We start from the raw sequence: 23661 nt of genomic DNA on the forward strand, positions 1-23661 counted from the left end.
CTCCTTCGATGTTTGACACCACCCCTTTTTGGCCTTCTCTAACTGAGAAGTTCCTAGTGGGTCTTCCCAACATGCCCTACTTCTACTCTTCCCTTAAATAGTGGTTTTCCTACAGAATCCATCCCTGATCACTTGTCTTCTCACCTTAGGCATCTCCTTTCGCATAATCTTCTCTCTTGTAGACAAAGGCACTTGCAATCCTGCAGGCCCTGAACTTCACTTATGAAATAGATGCTTCATCTTACACCATTACTCTCCCTCCAAATGTCCTCTTTCTTTTGTCTCTCTCAGGTAATACCAGCATCATCTAGCCCCTTGTAAGGGTTGGAAGCATAGGAATTAAATAGATACTTCTTAATACCTCACTTCTGATTAATTATCAAATGCAATTGATTTCATATCCTAAATGTGTCTCCTATAGATCCCTGCCTCTCCCTACCTTCTAGTACCACGCTAATCATTGCTCACTTGGACAACTGCAGTAGCCTCTTAACTGGTCTCATTGCCTCCAGTGTTGATTTCCCCTTAATCCATTCTGCTAGTACCAGAGTGATATATCAGAAATGTAAATCTGGGCACAGTGGCTCATGCCTGTAATCCCAGCACTGTGGGAGGCCAAGGCAGGTGGATCCCCTGAGGTCAAGAGTTTGAGACCAGCCTTGCCAACATGGTGAAACCCTATCTCTACTAAAACTACAAAATTAGCCAGTCATGGTGGCGCATGCCTGTAATCCCACCTACTAGAGAGGCTGAAGCAGGAGAATCGCTTGAACCCGGGAGGCAGAGTTTGCAGTGAGCCGAGATCACACCATTGCACTCCAGCCTGGGCAACAAGAGTGAAACTTCATCTGAAAAAAAAAAAGTAGAAGAAAAGAAAAAGAAATGTAAATCTGACTGTGCCCTCCTAACTTGGGACTTTTCAATAGCTTCCTCTCACCTGCAGGAAAATGTAATGCTCCCTAGTATGGCTTATGAGGTCCATCATACCCAGAATACTGCTTACCTCTCCAGTGTAATTTATCTGGCTCTACTACCTCAAGTGCCCACCATCATGCTTCACATTTCTAAGTTTCATCTCATGCTGTTACCTCTACTTAGAAAGTAGGGTCCTTCCTAGTTTCTCCACATGGGTTAACTCCATGTTTTAGTTTCATCTCAGTCATTTCCTCCAAAGACTTCTTTGAGTCCAACAATGTGTTAAGTGCTCTTTCTCTACGTCCCAAGGCACCCTATATGCATCTCCAGCACAATACTTATTCCTTTCACATTAGAATGGCCTCTCTTTGCGTGTCTTCCTGCACTGAGATAGAGCTCCCTGTGGGCAGAGTCCTCATTTTACTAATCTTGGAATCTGCTGTGATCTTTGGGAATCTACCTAGAAGAGCGCCTTGCACACAATAGGCACTTAATATATGCTTCTTTTTGTTGTTACACTGGTCAAGCTCGTTTCTGTCTTCCAGCATTTGCACATGTTGTTCCATCTGCCTGGAAGGCTCTTCGTCAGTCAAGGTCGGCAGAGCTGTCATCTTGTCAGAAAGGCCTTTCCTGAGCACCCACTCTAAAGTAACTGTATGTTATCTGGTCTGCCTTGCACTGAATCATCATCATCTACTTTTTCTTGTGTGTGTATGCACTTGTTATTTTCTCTTCCTCTCACTAGAATGTAATCTTCATGAGAGCAGGAATCATCAGCCTTGTTCTCTACTGTCTCCCAACATCTAGATAGTGTTTTATTAAAAGCTTTTATTAAAAGCACATACCAGGCTTTTAACAAATATTAGTTGAATAAATAAATAATAAATGATTATTAAACTAAGTCGAAATGTAAGGTATATGCCTAAGTGGGTCACTGAAAGGAAAAAAAGAGACATTTAATGTATAAATTCTATGTGTTTACTGAACCAAATGAAGTCTCATTTACTCTACCATGCATTAAAAAAAAAAAAAAAAAGAGTGTAGAAAATGGGCACACTTCAACACCGTTGGTGGTTGAACAAATTAGTATAGCCTTTCTGGGCACTCTTTGACCTGGAAATCACATTTTATAAGGTGATAATTTGAGAAGTACAGACAAATGTATGTTCAAGGACATATGGCATATTTTATAATAGTGAAATCTTGCAAATAAATTTAAGCTCTGTTTATAGTCAATGACATATATCAATTACGTGCATAGTGCAAAAAGTTTTTAACAAAATATTTGTATTTCTGTAAAATATATTGGATGTGTTCATGTTTTCAATTATGCACATAGAGATTTTTGCAAAAATGTTCACCGAGATGATAACAATCTATCTGTGGAGACTAAGATTTTGTGAGGGATCTTTTGGGGTCGTTTTTATACTTTCTTAGATTCTTTAAATTGTATACAAGGAGCATTTTTTTTTTTTTTGGAAAATGTTTTTCAAATGGAAAATAAGCAAATGGACTAACTGGTACAATGAATTTTGTTTGCCTAATTATTTAAAGAATGATACTATCTTCTAGTATATTTCATTCTTTCTTCTGTATTAGCAACTAGGCTTGAAATATTGATTTCTCTTTCTCCTTAGGTCTCATGACCCGTCTCCGATATCCAGTTGGGCTGATGGGCAGTTGTTTACCAGCCACAGCTGGGTTTAGCTACGGTAAAGTGTGCACACATGCTGAAGTAAAATAGCAAATCCAGTAGTAAAGAATCTAGTCTGACTGGGTGCGGTGGCTCACACCTGTAATCCTAGCACTTTGGGAGGCCAAGGTGGGTGGATCACCTTAGGTCAGGGGTTCAAGACCACCCTGGCCAAAATGGTGATACCCTGCCTCTACTAAAAATACAAAAAATTAGCTGGGTTTGGTGCCTGTAATCCCAGCTACTTGGGAGGCTGAGGCAGGAGAATCGTTTGAACCCAGGAGGCAGAGGTTACACTGCAGAGGTTACACCAAGATCATGCCACTGCACTCCAGCCTGGACAGTAGAGTGAGACTCTATCTCAAAAAAGAGAGAGAGAGAAAAAAAAGAATCTACTCTAAGTTCCCTATTGATTCTTTGAACTATCAGCACTTCTGAAATGTCTATCTAGAAACATTTCTTCTCAAAGTTTACATCATCCTTCTGAGACCGTTTAAATACGTACATCTCATAAGGACAATTTAAAGTTTGGGGAGAAATGCTTCAGTTTTACTTCAGATTTTACTGTCACATTACCAGGAGCCTTAATCTTCACCCTTTTGATAAATTACAGTTCTTTTCATTTGGATATTTGGGTTGTTGTTCTTTGGTTACAAGGGTGCCTGGGAAATGATTCCTCTCCAAGAGAAGCTACTAAAAAGAGCTGCTCAAAGTATCTTCTTCATTTTTTTTTTTTCTAACAGAACGTGCACAAGATTCAATTTGAACCACTTTCTAGCAAATGTGGTATTTGTAAATCTGTGAGAATAAGTAAGTGCCAGGGAATCCTATTTTCTAATTTGGTGACATTTTATTCCTTTAAACTTCTCTCAGTAGTGGGATTCAGAATATACTGAAAAAAAATTAATAACACAATTATATTGGGAAACAAGTAACTGGGACTCAGGATCTCATTAAGTTAAGTGGGATGGAAGCAGGATTTCTGGCTATTATTGGTGCCTGTATTAGTCCTCTGGCCCACAGATAGTATATATAATTCAAAGTTCTACTATTAACAATTTACTTAAGTTAAACATGGTTCTTTTTTATTTCTTAAAAATAAACTTAAAAAATTTAAAAACAAACAGAATAGTGTACAACTCATAAGTCATTAGTCTATAGCTTGATTTGTTTTGTCTGGTTTGATTACGTTATATAAACAGAATTGGACACTGCATTTTTGTGTGTCTGATTTCCTCCTCACCTCATTACATCTGTGAGTTTCATCCGTGGTTCTGGGTAGGGCTGGTTTATTTTCACTGTGGTGCTGTGCTATACTGCATGACATACCACAGCTTATTTAGCTATGCTTCTTGTAGATGGCCATTCGGGTTGTTACCAATTTTTGGCTCTTACAAATAATATTGTTAAGAACATTTCTGTGTGTGTTTTGATGAAGTTAAGTGCACATTTACATTCCAGTATATGTTGGATATGTGCCTAAGTGTAGACCTGCTGGGTCATAGGCTATGCATATGTTTAGATTCAGTAGATACAGTCAGTTTTCCAAAGAGCTTACACCAAATTACACTCCTATCAACTATATATAAGTTCTAGTGGCTCCATACCTTTGCCCTTGCCAATATTTTATTCTAGGTTTTTTTTTTTTTTTTTAACATGTTAGCCAATCTGGTGTGTAGTAGTATCTCATTATGGTCTAAATTTACATTTCCCTGATGACTAATTATTTTGATCAATTTGGCTTAGTGGCCATTTGGATATTCTCTTCATGAGAGAATACTCCATTCAAATTTTTTACCCTTAAAAAAGTTAGGGTATATGTCTCCTCTAGTTGATTTATTTATATTCAGAATAAGAATTCTATGTTGGTTGTATATTTTAGAAATATCTTCTGTGGCTTAACTTTTTACTTTCTTAATGAGGGTATTTTTGATGAACGGAAGTTTTATGAAGTATAATTTATCAATATTTTTCTTTGTGGTTATATTCTGTTGAATAAATGCATGCCAATTCGAAGGCCATGAATATATCCTCCCATGTTACTTTTAAAACATACCTATGAGGCCTGGTGTGGGGCTCATGCCTATAATCCTAGCAGTTTGGGAGACTGAGGTGGGCTCAGGAGTTTGAGACCAGCCTAGGCAACGTGGTGAGACCTTATCTCTACCAAAAATATAAAAAATTAGCAAGGCGTGGTGGCATGCATGTAATCCCAACTACTTGGGAGGCTGAGGCAGGAGAATCACTTGAACCTAAGAGGTGGAGCTTGCAGTGAGCTGAGATTGCGCCACTGCACTCCAGCCTGGGTGACAGAGTGAGACTGTCTCCAAAAAAAAATTAATGATGATAATAATAATAATAATAATAATAAAATAAAACATACCTTCTATAGGGAGGGGGAATAATTTGCACAGCTGGTAGAAGGGACTATCAGATTTTACAATTCTTTAATTCTTTTAAATGCATTATTCGAAAGTTCCAGCAGATGGTGGTATTGCTGTATAAAAAGGAGACCCTAAACCATTAAGTTTGGCACAGTTTTCAAGAAGGTTATTTTAAAAACAGTTTATTTTTTCCCAATTTGCTTCTATAAAATGAGAAATATACAGTAAAAATTTCACTTCAGATATACTCTTAGATATATGTGGGTTAGATTTCTAACACTGAATTTATTAAATGATTTCACTGGACTTTTCCCTAAGAAGAAAAGATACCAAGGGAGAAAAGCCCTTTAGGGATGGAGTGAGAAGAACAACAGGAGGAACTGAAATCACAGTTTTATTTACCTTACAAGTTTACTCACCAGGAAAAAAAAACCAGACTGGGAACATAAATATTTTGGGTCCCAGGTCTAGTTTTGGTAGGTTTAGTTTAGAGAGGCACAGAAGTGTGTTCACTGTTCTCTTTGGGAGCAGAGAGTGTGTTTTGCTATCCTTAATTTGTTATACAAACATCACCAAATAAATAAGTTTGTGTTTTGAAACTTGAGTTCTTGAATTACATTTAAGTCATAGAGTATTAAAATGGCTTCAGATCGTCTCCACTTTATACATTTTTTAACCTCTCTGTCAAATAATAGATAATTCCTAAACTTTTTCCAGCCCTAATATTTTAGCATTCTTTCTTTCTACTTGTAACATGGATGTTTTACTTTTTCAGAAAAGTGGGAGATAGATCCATCTGAGTTGGCTTTTATAAAGGAGATTGGAAGTGGTCAATTTGGAGTAGTCCATTTAGGTGAATGGCGGTCACATATCCAGGTAGCTATCAAGGCCATCAATGAAGGCTCCATGTCTGAAGAGGATTTCATTGAAGAGGCCAAAGTGATGATGTACGTATAAACAACACACTGATAAATATCATGCCCTGGTGTCATGGAAACAACATGAGCTTTGGAGGCAGCCACACCTGGATTTGTGTCACAACTTTGCTCAAGCTCGTTGTGTAACCCACGTACCTTATTTGATCTCTGTGTGACCTGGGTGAATTATTTCGTATTTCCAAACCTCAATGTCCTCATGTATAAAATGGGATGAGAGTACCTACCTCACTGGATCAATGTGTGAATTAAATAAGAGAATTTATGTAAGTGATGAGACGGGAGAACTCCCTTGACACCTTTGCAGAACTCCTTGTGAAGGGGGTGGCTCATTTACTCAGCTACTGTGTGCTCAAACCCCTTACGGGATGGAGAGCATGCAGGTGAGCCAGAGTGAGCGCTTTTGGGCTCCAGCCCCACGACAGTGTCTGGAGGTGTTACATTGCTCTTTTAACTTTTCCATCTGCAGATGGCTAAGTGTTAACCACTTCAGTGGAAAGTCAGGGTGACAGCCTTTTGCATCCTGCCCTCTCGATACCTGGGTCCTTGTATGGCATCCAGGAAGAATCAGGTCACACGGACTTGAAGGATGGTGAATTGAGGTGGCTCTCAGCGGGATGGATGGGGAACTGGAAAGGGGATGGAGTGGGAAGATGATCTTCCCTGGGAGTTCGACTGTTCTGCAGCCAATCTCTAACCGCCCCCAGCAGAACTCCTCAATGTTCAGACACTCCTCCTCTTCTCTTCTTCTGTGCTGCACTGCTCTGTCACCTGCCAATGGAGCTTGGGGTTTATATGGGCACAGGACAGGGGTGTGGCAGGCTAGAACAGTCCTGGAAAGGGCAACATCTGGGCACAGAAATAAAAATGCCTGTTCCCATTTAGGGCTACAGGTTTCCAGGCTTGAAGGTGGGGATTTTTCTGGGGAACTGCCCTCTTCTACCTAGTATTTCCCTGCCTCCTGTCGGTATCAGTGACAAGCGTGTTCTTTTCAGCTCAAGAATAGGTACTTTACAAGTACTCTTTTTTTTCTCCTTTTCCCAGAAGCAAAAATGATGGTTATGTCTTAGTAGTGATATACTACTCATCTTTTGAAAGGGCATCCTCCAGTGGCCAAAAAGAGTTAATGTTTTTTTTTTAAGGATAAAACAGTATTTGCTTTCAGAGGATATAAGTGTCCAGAGCTTTAAAAGAAGTGGCTCTTTGTAGACCATTGGACACAACTCTTCTGTGATTTCCCAGGACAGCATTTTGACTCAGTTGAACCCATTTCTGTGGCTTATTAACTGTAACAACCTGAGCTGGACCAGGACAGGCCAATAATTTGACCATAGTTTAAGTTAACATTCTTTAAATATTTGTTCAATGTTTATTTAGAGGAACAACAATGCTGTGAAGAAGAAAAACTCCAGATGGCAGTATTTAGATTCTGCTCTGTTTTCCAGAGAAGTTTAGTTCTGACCCACACTTGTAGACTCCAACTAGAAAAACAAACAAACAAACAAACAAATAAGCAAACAATAATCAGAGGAGATTAACTGAACCTATTCTCTTTCAAAGGCAGAGTAAGTGTATCCCTTGGGGCTCTCAACCCATACCCTGGGGGTCCTATCAAAATATCCTTTCTATTCACTTATAATAGAATGAATTCCAAGAGAAGTTGTTACAAACACAATTTTGCAGTGACACCAGCTTCCCAATGATGTTTTTGTGTCCCTAGGTGCCCCCAGGCACCTATCTCTAGCTGGCCTTTGCTTCCTGTAGCTGTCTACATCTTACCATGGTTTTTCTACGCCTAAAGGACAAAAATTGTATTCCTGCGTTGGATTAAATAGGCATAATAAAAAAAGAATGAAGGGAGACAAGTGATTCAGGGGGAGTTAAAACCATATTTGAATCTCTATCAAACAAGAAAGAATTGAAGATGTTTAATGTCCGAATGAGAGAATTCTTGAGAGGTACAAGCCTCATTGGGCATTTGAGGTCAGGATCTTTGAGGACAATATTTCCCCCGATTCATTTTGGGAGGCCAATGTGGGAGGATCACTTGAGCCTAGGAGTTTGAAACCAACCTAGGTAACGTGGTGAAACCCCGTCTCTACAAAAAAACAAAAAAACTAGCCAGGCATGGTAGTGAGCACCTATAGTCCCAGCTACTCAGGAGGCTGAGGTGGGAGGATCAATTGAACTCAACAAGTTGAGGCTAGAGTGAGCCATGATGGCACCACTGCACTCCAGCCTGAGTGACAGAGTGAGACCCTGTCATACACACACACACACACACACACACACACACACACACACACATCCCTGATTTCTAAAAAGTGAGGCAGAAAATCTTCCATTTTAACATCCTATTGCAAATATATTTATCTTTAAAATAGTTGACGTGCACTGACATACTATCTACCAAGGACACACAGCTTTGCACATATTAGCTCCTTTCCGTGTGTGGTTTAAATACCACCTCTTTCAGGAGGTCTCCTCTGACTACTCTGTTTAAGCTGGCATACCCACTGCCAAATGCTTTCTGTTGTATCGCCTTGTGTTAGTTCCATCAAAGTCCTTGTCATATTCTGAAGCTTCCTGTGTAGTTTTATTTCTCCCCCACTAGCATGCAAGCTCTCTAATAATAGAACCTTTTATTTATTTGTCCTGTTTAACCTGGTGAGTGTTAAAAGGATGACTAGCATGTAGTTGGTGCTTAAAAGACATTTATGGATTATTGAGTGAGTTAATGAATCCTCACCACAATTCCAAGAGGTAGCTTCTATTAAGATCCCAGTTTTATAGATAAGAAAGAGAAAATTTAGAAGGTTTATTACAAACCAAAATGTATCTGAGACAAGGCTCAATTAATTTAAGAGTTTACTTGGCCAAGGTTAAGGACATGCCCATGACAGCCTCAGGAGGTCCTGATGATATGTGCCCAAGGTGATTGGCCTACAAAAATGTAAAAATGGCTTTACACATTTTAGGAAGACATAAGACATCAATCCATCCATGTAAGATGTACATTGGTTTGGTTGGGAAAGGCAGGACAACAGGGAGTGGTGAAACAGGAGAGTTTTCTGGCCCCCACTTGCAGGACATGCAACAGAGGTGTGGCTCTCTGTTCAGCCACCATGATCTCAAACCTTTTACAGGATAGTGAGCATGCAGATGGGCAGGTGCAGGAATCAGGGTGAGTGCTTTTGGTCTCTAACCCAACAGCAGCATCTAGGGGTGAGTGTCTGCAACACCCAAAGCCCAAGTCGGCCTGTGTTACAGTGTGCTCTTTTAGCCTTGTGATCCACAGATGGCTTAAGGGTTAACCAACTCAGTGGACCCTCTGCCTTTTTGCAAGGGCAGGGGGCCAGTGTGACAGCTTTGTGTATCTCAAGCTCTTGTCCAGTGTTCTGGAAGATTGGGTCACACACAAACTTGAAGGATGAATGTGGGGTTGTATTGAGTGTTGGAGGTGGCTCTTAGCAGGATGGATGGGAAGCTGGACAGGGGATGGGTTGGGAAGATGATCTTCCCCTGGAGTTTGGCCATCCAACAGCCAATTCTCTAACTGGTCCAGCTGAACTCCTCCTGATGTTTCTTCTCTTCTCCCCTCCTCTGCTCTACCATTCTGCTGTTTGTCTATTCGTCTCCTCATCTGTTTCTGGACATGGAGTTTGCGATTTATATGGGTACAGAATGGGGACGTTTTGGGTCAAAAAGCAACTTTTGGGGCACAAAAACAGGAATGGCTGTTCTCATTTATGGCCATGGGTATCTAGGCTTGAGGGTGAGGACTCTCCTGGGGAAACTGCCTTCTTATACCCAATATTTCCCTGTCTCCTGTCCATATCAGTCGGGGCTTCCAAGTCATAGGCAGATTCAAAGTTTTTCTGATTGACAGTTGGTTGAGTTATTATCCAAAGAACTGAAATCAATGGAAAGGAATGTCTGGGTTACTATAAAGAATTGTGGAGACCAGCACAGATGGTCTGTGTTTATTATGCAGATGAAACTTCCAGGTAGAAGGTTTCAGGGAAAATAGAAGGTAAATGTTTCTTATTAGACTTGAAGAGTCTGTTCTATCAGTCTCAATGTCTGTGTTGATGTTAATGGTTATGAGGCATGTCCAACTCCCTCTTCCCATCGTGGCCTGAACTAGTTTTACAGGTTAACTTTGGAATGCCCTTGGCTAAGAGGAGGAGTCCATTGAGATGGTTAGGGGCTTAGAATTTTATTTTTGGTTTACATTATGTAATTTGCCTGTAGTCCCACAACAAAACATCATTAGAGCTTCTAATTGAAATCAAAACTGTGAACTGTCTGGGCACAAAAAACGTGACCTTAATGAACATAATTATCAACACACTCTTGGAAAACTAATATATGTTAGAGGGCAAAAGACGGAAAGAGGAGAATTGTTTCAGGATACGTTTTTGAGATAAAGTCATCAAGACTTGCTGATAAATTGAATGTGGTAGGTAGTCGGAAGAAACCAGAGGAACAAAGATGATGCTAAGGTTTTGGTGTACATTATTATATTAGGCAAAGAATGGCACCATTTACAAAGATGGGGGAAGACCAAACAGGTTTAGGGGAAAAAATTAAGAATTCTGCTTTGGACATGTTGGATTTGAGAAGACTGTTATTTATTAGGTGTGATCAAGTAGTGAGGTAAATATATGAGTCTGGAGTTCAGGAAAAAGGTCAGAGTGGAGGGTATTAACTTGAGAGTGGTCACCAGAGATGATATTTAAAACCCTGAAACTTAATGCAATTACTTAGGGAAAGAGAATAATTAGAAAAGGAGAACTGGAGAAGCCTGCAAAGGGTCTGAAAATATTTAAATAACAAATTTAAATGAATGGCCTATGATGAATCCCACATACTTCTCTAAACTGAGAAATAATGTGTATTAAGAAGTCCTAGAGTTATAACATACAAGAATGTAGGTTTTCCATTTGCATCTTTCTGTGCTTGTGAGAAATATTTGTCATATTTGTTAGACTGAATCATATGAGAGTTTGTCTTTGCCTGATTTCTGATAAAGGTTTGCCTTATTTCTGTTAGATTTTTACCAGTGATCTTGATAAGGAAATGCAGTAATGTTTCAATTCTCAGATGCTTCCATGTGGGTATCAACTTGGTGGATTTCCTGTGACAAATTAATATTTCATCTCAAGACTTGCTTTTCTGCACTTACGCTATATATATGTAAACTGCATCCCTTAACTGAAAGTACACTTTATGAATTCAAAAAGTAAATCAGACAAAATATAATACATATACATATATCTCCAAATTAAGATAATGTTAAGTTCTCTGAATGCCTCTCTTCCTCATTAACTAACGTGTTTTCATAAGCTAATTTTATGATAATGAGTCAAAAATCATTCATATACATTGTGTTAAGGTACACAGTCTTCCCAAGTCACTGATTTTATTTTACATTTATGAATGAAAAGAATGAAAAGAAGCAATAAATTTTCAAGGCACATTTGACACAAGGTACATCTTCTAAAATTGTAAGTGTTAATTTGAATATTATTTTCCATGATGACTAGTTGGTATAAAAGGCTTTTAGAGATTGAATATAATATTCCACACACACGTGCACAAAACCAGTAAACTTTTGAAGTCTAGATAACTAAAAAGTTCTGGGTATATTTTAATAGGCAACATTCAAGGCGCGTGTGTGTGTGTGTGTGAACTGCAAGTTTTCATGTTGGTAAATGTTTTTTAGTTTCCAACTTTATCTAAAAATTTCCTTTTAAAGAACTTCATGCTTTAGAATTTAATTTTTGTTTTCTTTTTTTAGTCACTCTTTCCTCCCTCTTGTCTGTCCAAAATTTTTCATCTGGACAGCTGCAGGTAGGAAAGCTGGAATTCAAGGAACAGGAAAGGAAATCTGCTCAACCTAGCAAGGATAAACAGCGACGAAGAAACAAAAGGATTATAAAATGAAGAAGAGAAAAATAAAATGCTGACACGTAGAATGTGGTGCATGTAATATTCTGTTTCCACACTGCCTTTGGCATTACCACTTAAACTCTTGACCCCACATTCTCAGTGCATTAAGTGGCAAGGAAGCTGCATTACTTTCTCTGTGTTTGGGTGGATTTTCATCTTATCTTGATAATGAGAGTGATAAATAGATGGTAAATATTACCGGTTGTGTTCAAACATTTTAAAATGCAAACACAATTCTGCTCACTGGTGTATGTTTTTCTTCACCAGGAAATTATCTCATTCAAAGCTAGTGCAACTTTATGGGGTCTGTACACAGTGGAAGCCCCTTTACATTGTGACAGAGTTCATGGAAAATGGCTGCCTGCTTAACTATCTCAGGGAGAATAAAGGAAAGCTTAGAAAGGAAATGCTACTGAGTGTATGCCAGGATATATGTGAAGGAATGGAATATCTGGAGAGGAATGGCTATATTCATAGGGATTTGGTAAGTATGGTGCAAATTTACTTTTTAAAATGTATCATACCAATATTCAGAAGGATGTGACAATTACTTTCAATACTTTGAATAATGTATCCTTGATTTAATTTTTAAACATTTACCTATTCATGCAATTTGTTGTAAAATGTAACTTTGTTTTTAATTGCCCATTGACGCTGTTGCTGTAAAGACCCAATGGGTTCACCTTGCCTGCTGCCTAGACAGAGCCCATTTATCAGGACGGGGGAACCGCAATAGAGAAAGAGTAATTCACATAGAACCGACTGTGCAGGAGACTGGAGTTTTATTATTACTCAAATCAGTCTCCCCGAGCATATGGGGATCAGAGTTTTTAAGGACAATTTGGTGGGTGGGGGGAAGCCAGTGAGCCAGGAGAGCTGATTGGTTTGGTAGGAGATGAAACCATTGGAAGTTGAAGCTGTCCTCATGCTGAGTCAGTTCCTGGGTGGGGGCCAGAAGATCAGATGAGCCAGTTAATCAATCTGGGTGGTGCTAGCTGATCCATCAAGTGCAGGGCCTGCAAAATAGCTCAAGCACTGATCTTAGGAGCAGTTTAAAGAGAGTCAGAATCTTGTAGCCTCCAGCTGTCTGACTCCTAAACCATAATTTCTAATCTTGTGGCTAATTTGTTAGTCCTACAAAGGAAGTCTAGTCCCCAGGCAAAAGGGAGGTTTGTTTGGGAAAGGGCTGTTATCATCTTCATTTTAAACTATAAACTATAAATTCCACCCAAAGTTAGTTTAGCCTATGCCCAGGAATGAACAAGGACAGTTTGGAGGTTAAAAGCAAGATGGAGTCAGTTAGGTTCTCAGTCATAATTTTGCAAAGGTGATTTCATAGCCAAGTAAGGCTTTACTCTATGCCTTGAACTAATTAACCACCTAACTTATCATGTGACTAAAACTGATTTCCTTTCCTTTCCACTCTCCCTTCTTCCTTCTCTTCCTTCTTCTTTCTTTCCTTCCACCTTTTTCCCTTTCAACCCATAATCAAACATGTATCGAGTGCCTAGTATATGCCAAGCATTCTGCTAAGCACTGGAGATACAACAGTGAAGAACAATTTCCAGTTTTAGTCTCCAACTTTATCTAAAGAATGTCACCTAGGGGCATAACGGCTCCTGACGTGGAGGTAGTTTGACCCTAACAGGATTGCAAGAGCACTGCTGGCATTATTGAAGAGACTAGGAATGCTACATTATTTTTTTCTGTAATGCTCAGAACATTCCTATTTAAATAAATGATTGTCTTACCCAAACCATATGCTAACAGCACTGCTTCCCTGCATTGCTACCTCCCCTTGAGTAACACTTTCTGTCCATTCCACATTTATTCATGATATTCACACTATTCCCTTGATGTCCTTATGTCCTTCCATGTCTGATTTAGAAATCTAAAAATTAACTCAAATGAGAATTGGAGAAGTCTATGAGAAATCCCTGATATTGCCCCTTGGAAGTAATTCTGTGCTTCCATCACACATGATCAAAGTGATCATATTACTCACTGTACAGGCTGGAGTATTTTGGGGAGACAAAGGGGGCATAGTTACATTGGCCTCAGCACACCTTGGGAAGTATGCTTATCCTACCCGTGGCTTGGAACACTCAGGGCATTTGCTATTTACTGCTTCACCCAATAGTTAATTATTTACATCGTTTATACAAATACTAGAGTCTATCTTATGAGACTTAGAGTCTTTGAGATCAAGGCCTAGATGTCTGAGATGCCATGCAGTGATTGAGAACATAGGTTTCAAACAGTCATTCTCAAACTTCAAACTTTGGTATGCATTACAATTACTTGGAAGCTTTTAGAAAAATTGCAATAGCCAGGCCATACCCCAGACCAATTAAATCAGAATCTCTGTGGCTGAAACCCAGGCATCAATATTTTTTGAAAATTCCCCTGATGAGCCCCACGTGAAGTTGAGGTTGAGAACGACTACTCTAGAGCCAGGCTAGCTGGGTTGAAATATTGTCTCTGTGTTTTACTAGCTGTGAGAGCTTGGGCAAGCTAGTTAACCAGTGAAGTGGTATTCATTATAGCACCTTCCTCGTATGGGTTTGTTGGGAGAATTACATGAATTAATAAACAGTGTCTAGCATGTAGAGGAGCTCAGCAATATTAACTATTGCTATTACAGAGATAGATCATTAAAAAAAAATTTCCTAAAGGCACATTTCCCGGTATCCAGCACCTAGGAGAAATGAGCAAATTTTTGAATGGTTGAATACGGTATCAACTCCACCTGGCTCACTTTCCTAGTCTCTGCAGGTTTGTCTTTGCCGATAACAATTGGGTGACAGTTCTGGTCATTTTATTTGCTCCAAATGGCTTCTGACAGGCCCTCCTGTTCCTGTTTTTTCCCTTATTTGCTCATTTTCTTTTGTGTTCTATTTTATCTCCCTATATGCTACTTAAAATATGTCAGTGAACAATGAGTCTTTTCCCCGTCAAGAACTTTTCTTGTGGTTTGGTCATTGCTAGGACTTGCTGGCATCTTCTAAACTGGTTCCTTGTGATTTATTATTTCAAGTTTCTTGCTTTTGTTGCTTAACTAATTGAACCACAAATTAGCTGAAAAGAGGAAAATTCTATCAAATATTTTATCTAGTTTGCCTACATGAGGCTAAATAATCAAATCAATGATTTTCTTGATTAAGTTGCTGAAAATGAATTGCTTTGGCCTCAAATACATTGTTTCTACATAGCATATATTCAGTTCATTGTGATAATTTTAAGAAATATGAAATTATCACTGTAAATAATTATCTTGAGTGAAATCAGTGTTGAATTATCTTTTCTTAATTTTTATTATGTATTAGATATCCCAAAGATATAAAATCAATATGCCTTATCTGTTATGTATTTTGGGCTTTCCTATAAAGATGTTAAAAAATATACACTATTTTTATGTCAAGATTTATAGTTGTATCATCTTTCAGATTGAATTGAGGGCAGGCTGGGCCTGGTGGCTCACTCCTGTAATCCCAGCACTTTGGGAAGCCAAGGTGGGTGGATCATTTGAGCCCAGGAGTTCAAGACCAGTGTGGGTAACATAGTGAAACCCCATCTCTACCAAAAATATAAAAATTAACTGGGCGTGGTTGTGTGTGCCTGTAGTACCAGCTACTTAAGAGGCTAAGGTGGGAGGATGGTTTGACCCCAGGAGGGGAAGGTTGCAGTAAGCCAACATGGTGCCATTGTACTCCAGCCTGGGCGACAGAGCCAGATCTTGTCTCAAAAAAAATACGAAGGCAAACTATTGAATCTATACCATTGATGGATATCACCATAAAAACGACTTGGCTGTCCACACAGACAGGTAGCGTGGGGTCCAAATAACCTAAGGAAGAGGAGAGGAAAAACTCTTGAAATAAAAACTTGTATTCAAACTTGGATTCTTCTTTCCATAGGCGGCAAGGAATTGTTTGGTCAGTTCAACATGCACAGTAAAAATTTCGGACTTTGGAATGACAAGGTACGTGCTATGTATATATATGTATTTTGTTTGTTTGTTTACTCATAAGAGGGAATCTTACATTTGTTTACTGATAAACTGAAGATGCTGCAGACTGTGTTTTTATCTTCCTAGGTTGTAGGCCTGGTTGTATGGCCTACTGACCCACTTTGAATTTTAGGACATGTACAATTTTAGCTGTGAGGTAAATGTTTACTGTGGACTATTCGCATCTTTTAAGAAAACTATGGTATATTTTTAAATTAAAAAAGGAATTTCTCGGTCCACTGAGAAAGGTGAAGAAAAAAGCATTTCTGATATATATATGTTTTTGGGAGAAAAATAAATAAATTTGTTTTCTCAGCTCTGATTTTTCTATGTCCTCACCAAACATTTCTATTATTAAGTATAGTAGTTGACTCTAAGTCTACAATTCAAGAGTGTGAAAAATTTAGCCATATTTTTCTACAACTCAATATAGTTTAAATTTTGAGCATCCTTTTTTGGGATGGTGCTAGAGATATAATTCCAGGGAATTTGGGGTTTTTCTCTGGCTTCCCTAAGCTTCAAAGTCAAAGTTCTTGGTCTCGTGGGGCTATCGTACTGGTAGGAAGGTGGCTTACTGGCCCTTTTGTTATCCGTGTGCATGGCATCCTTGCAGCCACCGTCCTCCAGTCTTGTCTTTGGCTGGCTACTCAAACAGGTAACTGCTAACCCATACTGATTTTTTTCTGCAAGATTCCTTCAGAACTGGCATTTTTTTTTTTTTTTTCGACAGAGTCTTGCTCTGTTGCCCAGGCTGGAGTGCAGTGGTGCTCCCTTGGCTCACTGCAGCCTTGACTTCCCAGACTCAAGCTATCCTTCTGCCTTAGCCCTCCAAGTAGCTGGTACTACAGGCACATGCCACCATGCCTTTAAATTTTTGGTAGAGACAGGGTTTCACCATGTTGGCCAGGCTGGTCTTGAACTCCTGACCTCAAATATCCACCCACCTCGGCCTCCCAAAGTGCTGGGATTACAGGCGTGAGCAGTCTCACCTGGTCAGCATTCTTTATGATTACAAAACTCCATGGTGGGATCTCAGATCTCATTTACCTGGGCACATCCACAGCCATTTGTTCATTGGCATCTTTCTGCCTTTCCAAGGACTCTACCTGGGGAAAAGAGCACAGGTTCTGTTTCACTTTTAAATCCCACCAACCTAATGTGGGACTAGGAGCTTCTTTCTCTGCTGTGTGACTTGGGCAGCCCTTATAGAGTACAAGATAAAGGATCCTAACCCACTGACCTACTAATGTCTAGTACTCCCCTTTTCTTTCCCTTCTATTTCCCCCATTCCTCTAGCTCAAGGGATCTTTTTCTAGATAGTGGTGGTAATAGGGACGGTGGTAGTGAGATCTCACTCCTGTTCATGGCCCATTTTCCAAGATATTTTGTTAATAACTCAATATTTCTTCTCTGAAGAGCCTAGACTTGAAAAATTCAAAATCTGTAAGCAATGGCTTTTCTCTCTTTGTTTTCTGTTATTGATTCTTTACCTAAGTAGAATGACCTCTGACTCAATAAAGCGCTGACAGGTGGAGGGAGGTAGTGTATATTAAAAAGAAAAGTGGGAGTGTAGAGGCAGCATTAATAAATGCTGTGAAAACACTATATTGTATATTTAAGGGGCAACAAGCACAAGTTAATTTTTGTCTCTTCTCCCCAATTTCTCACATTTGGACATCCCTGCATACAACTCTCAAAAAAGAGAGAGGGTTCAACTTATTATTATTTTAAGGAGATGGTAGTTATTCTTGATTTCTTTCCATATAGGGCCATTCTAATGCATTAGAGATTTGTCACATCAGAAGCATTATGTTCATATACTTTTACTTTCTCCCCTTCTCTATGCCTCACAAAAAAACATACACATGGAAGAAAATTCGACATCCAACTTTGAATCATTCATTTCCATTTCAAGAAGAGTGGTTTTTGTTTTCCCCACCCCTGGGAAGAGTGGTCTTTTATTTCCTTTTTATAATCTTGGTTGTTAGCATGCTTCTTTGTAGAGTCAAGAATTTACCATAATTAACATAAACAGTGAGCCATGTTTTGAACTGAAGCAGCATTCTGATTTTCAGAGATCCACATAAAACAAACACAACTGAAACATGGTTTGGGGAGGAAACATTATCAAGGGCACTTTCACACTCTACTAACAAGAAGGTATCCACAAGCTTTCTAGGGTAAAATACTTTGTCTTTTAACAACTTAGAGTTAACTAAAGGGATTTGAAGTAAATAGAGCTTGGAGGTAATTAACACAATGTGCTTTGAATCTGATAACTGTAGGTATGTTTTGGATGATGAGTATGTCAGTTCTTTTGGAGCCAAGTTCCCAATCAAGTGGTCCCCTCCTGAAGTTTTTCTTTTCAATAAGTACAGCAGTAAATCTGATGTCTGGTCATTTGGTGAGTGCATCTGATGTTTGCTAGATCTTGATTTAATAAAATGGGCAATATGTTATTTTTAACTTTGATTTCCTAATTGATGTAGAATTTTTAAAAAAGTCTTCTTGTAATTGTTTTTCCTTCTATGTGTTCTAACCACATCCCGATTGTCTTTGGCAACTAGTGTCACATACCTTCTTACATAAGTCTGACTTTTGGATCTTTTCCTTCCTCCATGGGCACTCACTGTAAAACCGTAACAAAGAGTCTACTGATCTAGAAAAAAACTCAGACAAGTTTTCCACTCTGCAGACGCTTGAAGGAAAAATGATCTTATGACACTGTTGAGTTTAGAGTGTAATTAGTAAACTTCATTGTCTAAACTATGAAGCAGCTTGACTATTTTCCAATTGTTTAGTTGTTAACCTGAACTTAAAACCTGAGTTTAAAAAATGGTGGCATCTCATTTACTTCCTTAACTTTAAAGTTTGTGGAATTTAGACATAGGCTTCCTTGAGATCTGTGAATTGATATTCATATTGGATAGTGTTTTTCATTGAAAAAGAGACACCATAGACCCACGTCCAGTGAAGTTTCGAGGTTGATTTTCAAGAAATGGTAATATGCAAAAATCTATCTATCCTCTTTCACCCAGAACTGCCTGGAGGCTTGTGGGTTCCGGGTCCTCAGAAGGGTGTCAGTTTTATTGTCTACAATAAGGTTAAAACTGGGCACAGTGGCTCAGGCCTACAATACCAGCACTTTGGGAGGCTGGGAGGTCAGAGGATTGCTTGAGACCAGGAGTTCAAGACTAGCCTGGGCAACCTAGCAAGACTCTGTCTTTACAAACAAACAAACAAAAATAGCCAGGTGTGGTGGCATGTACCTGTAGTCCCAGTTCCTTGGGAGGCTGAGGCAAGAGGATTGCTTAAGCCCAGGAGTTTGAGGTTATAGTGAGCCAGGATCGTGTCACTGTACTCCAGCCTGGGTGACAGAGCAAGAACTTGCCTAAAAAATAATTAAAACATAAATTTAAAAAAATACAATAAGGTTAAGCTTGTGTCATTAATCTCATCAGCTTTCCATGGACATATGATAGTCTCAGCAGGTGACATTTGAAGCTCTACTGAAGAGCAGTTAGGTTGTGAGACCACATCTTAGACACCAATGAAGAGCAATATAGGGACCTCATCGAAGGTTGCAGAACAGTTAGAACTCCCTGAATTTTACCTACTTATCTCCCTCACTGAACAGTGAGCTCCTTAGGCACATGGGTTGATCTCAAACTTATAAAATCTCCAGGCCCCGGGAGATGCCTGGCCTCTCATCAATGTCTAGCAAATATTTGTAGAATAAGTGAATAATTAAATGAACTCAAATTGGGAGTTCTTGCAGGAGTTTCACTAACCAATCAATCAATGATTACTGGACCCGGCTAGATACTCTGGGGCTCTGCCCATCAGTCTAATCTTTTAGCAGAAAGAAGGGGACACATGCCATTTACTGGCTGAAACTCTTGGCTGAGTAGGCAGCAGAGGCTCACATAATCCTGTCAGTTTCTATGGAATGACAGAAAGGTTCATTGATTTCAGAGTGCAGGGACATGACTGCTACTTAGAAATGAAAATGCTAGTCTGGGCATGGTGGCTCACGCTTGTAATCCCAGCACTTTGAGAGGCTGAGGTGGTCGGATCACCTGAGGTCAGGAGTTCGAGACTAGCCTGGCTAACATGGTGAAACCCTGCCGCTACTAAAAATACAAAAATAAGCTGGGCATGGTGGTGGGCACCTGTAATCCTAGCTACTCAGGAGGCTGAGGCAGAAGAATTGCTTGAACCTGGGAGACAGAGGTTGCGGTGAGCTGAGATCATGCCACTACACTCCAGCCTGGGCGACAGAGCGAGACCCTGTCTCAAAAAAAAAAAAAAAGAAAAAGGAAATGCTACCGGCATTTTCTCCTGATAGAGAAGGCAATCAAAACTCATGGAAAAGGAAAGGCATTGTTTTCACTTAGATTATTTTCAGGTTACAGGTCTCTTTGAAAACTGAGGTACATATGATTTGCTTCCTTGATAGAACCGCTGTTATTCAGGATGGTTATAACCCAAAGCCTGGAGCACAAAAATAATGCCTTGTAGTTTGAAATTATTCTTTCAGTTCCCAAGCAATCATTTCTCTCTAACCCCTTGTTTTCATGCATTTTTGTTTGCAGGAGTTTTAATGTGGGAAGTTTTTACAGAAGGAAAAATGCCTTTTGAAAATAAGTCAAATTTGCAAGTCGTGGAAGCTATTTCTGAAGGCTTCAGGTTATATCGCCCTCACCTAGCACCAATGTCCATATATGAAGTTATGTACAGCTGCTGGCATGAGGTAAGTAAGTATACGTTACTTTCCTACGAAGGTTGGCAGTCCCAGCATCTGAGAGCAGATCTGATTATCACAAGCATGACTTCAGAACTCTGTCATGGCAGGAAAAGGCATCTGTGTCTTGGTCATGATCCTGAGAGTCTGAAGTACTATTTCTATCTCAAACTCACTACAAAGTCATGAATCCATTTTGTTTTGAACAATGGCCTTTTATCTGAGGAATTCAGTGCATTTTCTGAGTCTTATCTGTTTGAGATTGGTTCTTGCAGAAACTCTTGGTGTTACTCAAGCCTCAGTGATTAGATGTTTTATTAGCTTTAAGAATTAATGGGCTGGGTGCAGTGGCTCATGCCTGTAATCCCAGCACTTTGGGAGGCTGAGGCAGGTGGATTACCGGAGGTCGGGAGTTTGAGACCAGCCCAGCCAACATGGTAAAACCCCGTCTCTACTAAAAATACAAAAATTAGCCAGGCATGGTGGTGCATGCCTATAATCCCAGCTACTGGGGATGCTGAAGCAGGAGAAGAATCTTGAACCTGGGAGGCAGAGCTTGCAGTGAGCCGAGATCGTGCCACTGCACTCCAGCCTGGGCGACAGAGAGAGACTCTGTCTCAAAAAAAAAAAAAAGAATTAAATGATGGAGGCTGTGTGTGGTGGCTCACGCCTGTAATCCCAGCACTTTGGGAGGCCAAGGTGTGCAGATCACTTGAGGTCAGGAGTTTGAGACCAGCCTGGCCAACATGGTGAAACCCTGTCTCTACTAAAAATAAAAACATTAGCCAGGCCTGGTAGTGCATGCCTGTAATTCCAGCTACTTGGCAGGCTGAGATAGGAGAATTGCTTGAATCTGGGAGGCAGAGGCTACAGTGAGCTGAGATTGCACCACTGTACTCCAGCCTGGGCAACAGAACAAGACTCTGTCTCAAAACAAACAAACAAACAAACAAACAAACAAACAAATGAAAGAATTAATGGTGGAAACTAAGGGTAGAACGAGGTTTGTTAAACTTCCACGTTGAAAAAGAAAAATGGTGTTTCCATTTACTTCACTCAACTTTCCTTTGTCTTGCTTTTCTAACGCTAATAGTAATGGATTTCATCTGTCTTCTGACACTCAGGACTCCTGCTAGAGATTAAACTAGACTGGGAATGGAGGCAGAAAGTGTGTCAGGAACTTCCATTCAGGAAGAAACCTCTCCAGAACTTAGTTTTTCTATTTGTTGAAATGCCAAGCTTAGAAGTAAAGCCAGAGGGGCTTCTGTTCCACCTCTGGACACCGACTCAACACACCCCTGCCCTTCTCAGTGAACTTCCCTGTGATTTTGAGAGCTTTACTCTCTTTCCAGCTGACAGTTTCAGCCTAGAAAATTACAGCTTGATGAGAAGTTTCCTCCTGGCTGAAAAAATAAAGCACTTGATTATCAATTTATAACCACAAACACTAGAATATTGAGTATTTTCAGAGTGATGTGGTTGTTCATATTCCAAGAAGCATTACATTTATAGAAAGCCCCAATGTATGAAAATATTTTACATATATTAACTACTTTACAAGGAATCTTGAAAGACATAGAAAAATGTTCAGTAAGTAGTAACAAACAACTATTTTAGGAGCATCTTTGCAATAATAATGTAAGTAGCTCAGAAGTATACGTTGTGTATGAAATAATACTCATGTACGTGTGTGTGTAATATAATACTTATTGAGATGTTATATATAAGTGGATCTGAGACAGAGAAGGAGGAAGGGAAGTGATCAGTAGGATGCTGTCAGAAGGACCATGTAAACAACATTAGTCTCAAATTGCAGTCAGAACATTGATTAATACAATGGTGTAGTTATGTTGATTTATTTGTTTGAAAAAGTTGATTTGACCAGGTGTGGTGGCTCACGCCTATAATCCCAGCACTTTGGGAGGCCGAGGTAGGAAAATCATGAGATCAGGAGTTCAAGACCAGCCTAGCTAACATGGTGAAACTCCGTATCTACTAAAAATACGAAAAAATTAGCTGGGCGTGGTGGCAGGCACCTGTAATCCCAGCCACTTGGGAGGCTGGGGCAGGAGAATTGTTTGAACCTGGGAGACGGAGGTTGCAGTGAGCCAAAATCACGCCATTGCACTCCAGCCTGGGAGACAGGGCGAGACTGTCTCAAAAAAAAAAAAGAAAAGAAAAGAAAAAAAGTTGATTCATTTTTGAGACAGAGTCTTGCTCTATTGCCCAGACTGGAGTGCAGTGGCATAATTACAGCTCACTGCAGCCTTGACCTCCTGGGCTTAAGCAATCCGCCGAGCTCAGCCTCCTGAATAGCTGGGACTACAGTGATGTGCCACCATGACCAGCTAATTTTTAAAAATTTTTTCTAGAGATGGGGTCTCACTTTGTTGCCCCAGCCTCAAGCAGTCCTCCTGCCTTGGCCTCCCAAGGTGCTGGGATTACAGATGTGAGCCACTGTGTCAGGTGCGAAAGTTGATTTTGCCTACAACTTTACCCCATGTGCTTAGGGCATTAGAGTCAAAAGTGATTATGTTATATTTGAGAGACAAATTTCAGGATTCATGCACAGAAGCAGGTTCCTCAGAGAGCTCCACAATTTATTCCCAGAGTCTCAATGAGGACCCTCACTTGCACTTGTGCTGTCTTCTGCTCTGTTTATTTTATTGAGGCTCTCTGTTTATAAGCCATGAAGAGGGGTATCTTTCCGCTGACCCTGCTGTTGGTGACACCTGTGAGAATGTGGCTACTATGAGTAGCTCTGTTTCCCACAGTTTTCAAAGATGCTGACAGTGCCATCTCTTCCTCCTCATGGACTCAGAGCCAAACCACACCCTTAAATGAAGTAGGAAAAAATGCTCCAATCCTTGGCTCCATGACTAGGGATATGGGGTCACTTATGGTGAATATCTTCCTTTAGAGTTGCTGACTCTTGAAAACTGTGCAAAGATCACAGGCTTTTAAAACTTTTTAAAATGTAAGAATATTCAGCAATCATTTTGCTATGAGTGAGAGGAACTTCCACG

At 39.8% G+C, this 23661-nt stretch overlaps 1 protein-coding gene across 1 annotated transcript in view; it reads left to right on the forward strand.

Annotated features, from left to right (window-relative positions):
* TXK (TXK tyrosine kinase) overlaps positions 1-23661 on the forward strand; it is a 69291-nt gene that overhangs the window by 43366 nt on the left and 2264 nt on the right. The window contains exons 9-14 of the mRNA XM_011973054.1: positions 2553-2627; positions 5768-5939; positions 12150-12366; positions 15800-15864; positions 18177-18295; positions 20487-20644. Coding sequence (XP_011828444.1) covers positions 2553-2627; positions 5768-5939; positions 12150-12366; positions 15800-15864; positions 18177-18295; positions 20487-20644 — 806 coding nt within the window. The remainder of the gene's footprint in view (positions 1-2552; positions 2628-5767; positions 5940-12149; positions 12367-15799; positions 15865-18176; positions 18296-20486; positions 20645-23661) is intronic.

The sequence above is a fragment of the Mandrillus leucophaeus genome, unplaced genomic scaffold (assembly GCF_000951045.1).
Source record: "Mandrillus leucophaeus isolate KB7577 unplaced genomic scaffold, Mleu.le_1.0 Scaffold1337, whole genome shotgun sequence".
Classification (NCBI taxonomy): Eukaryota; Metazoa; Chordata; class Mammalia; order Primates; family Cercopithecidae; genus Mandrillus; species Mandrillus leucophaeus.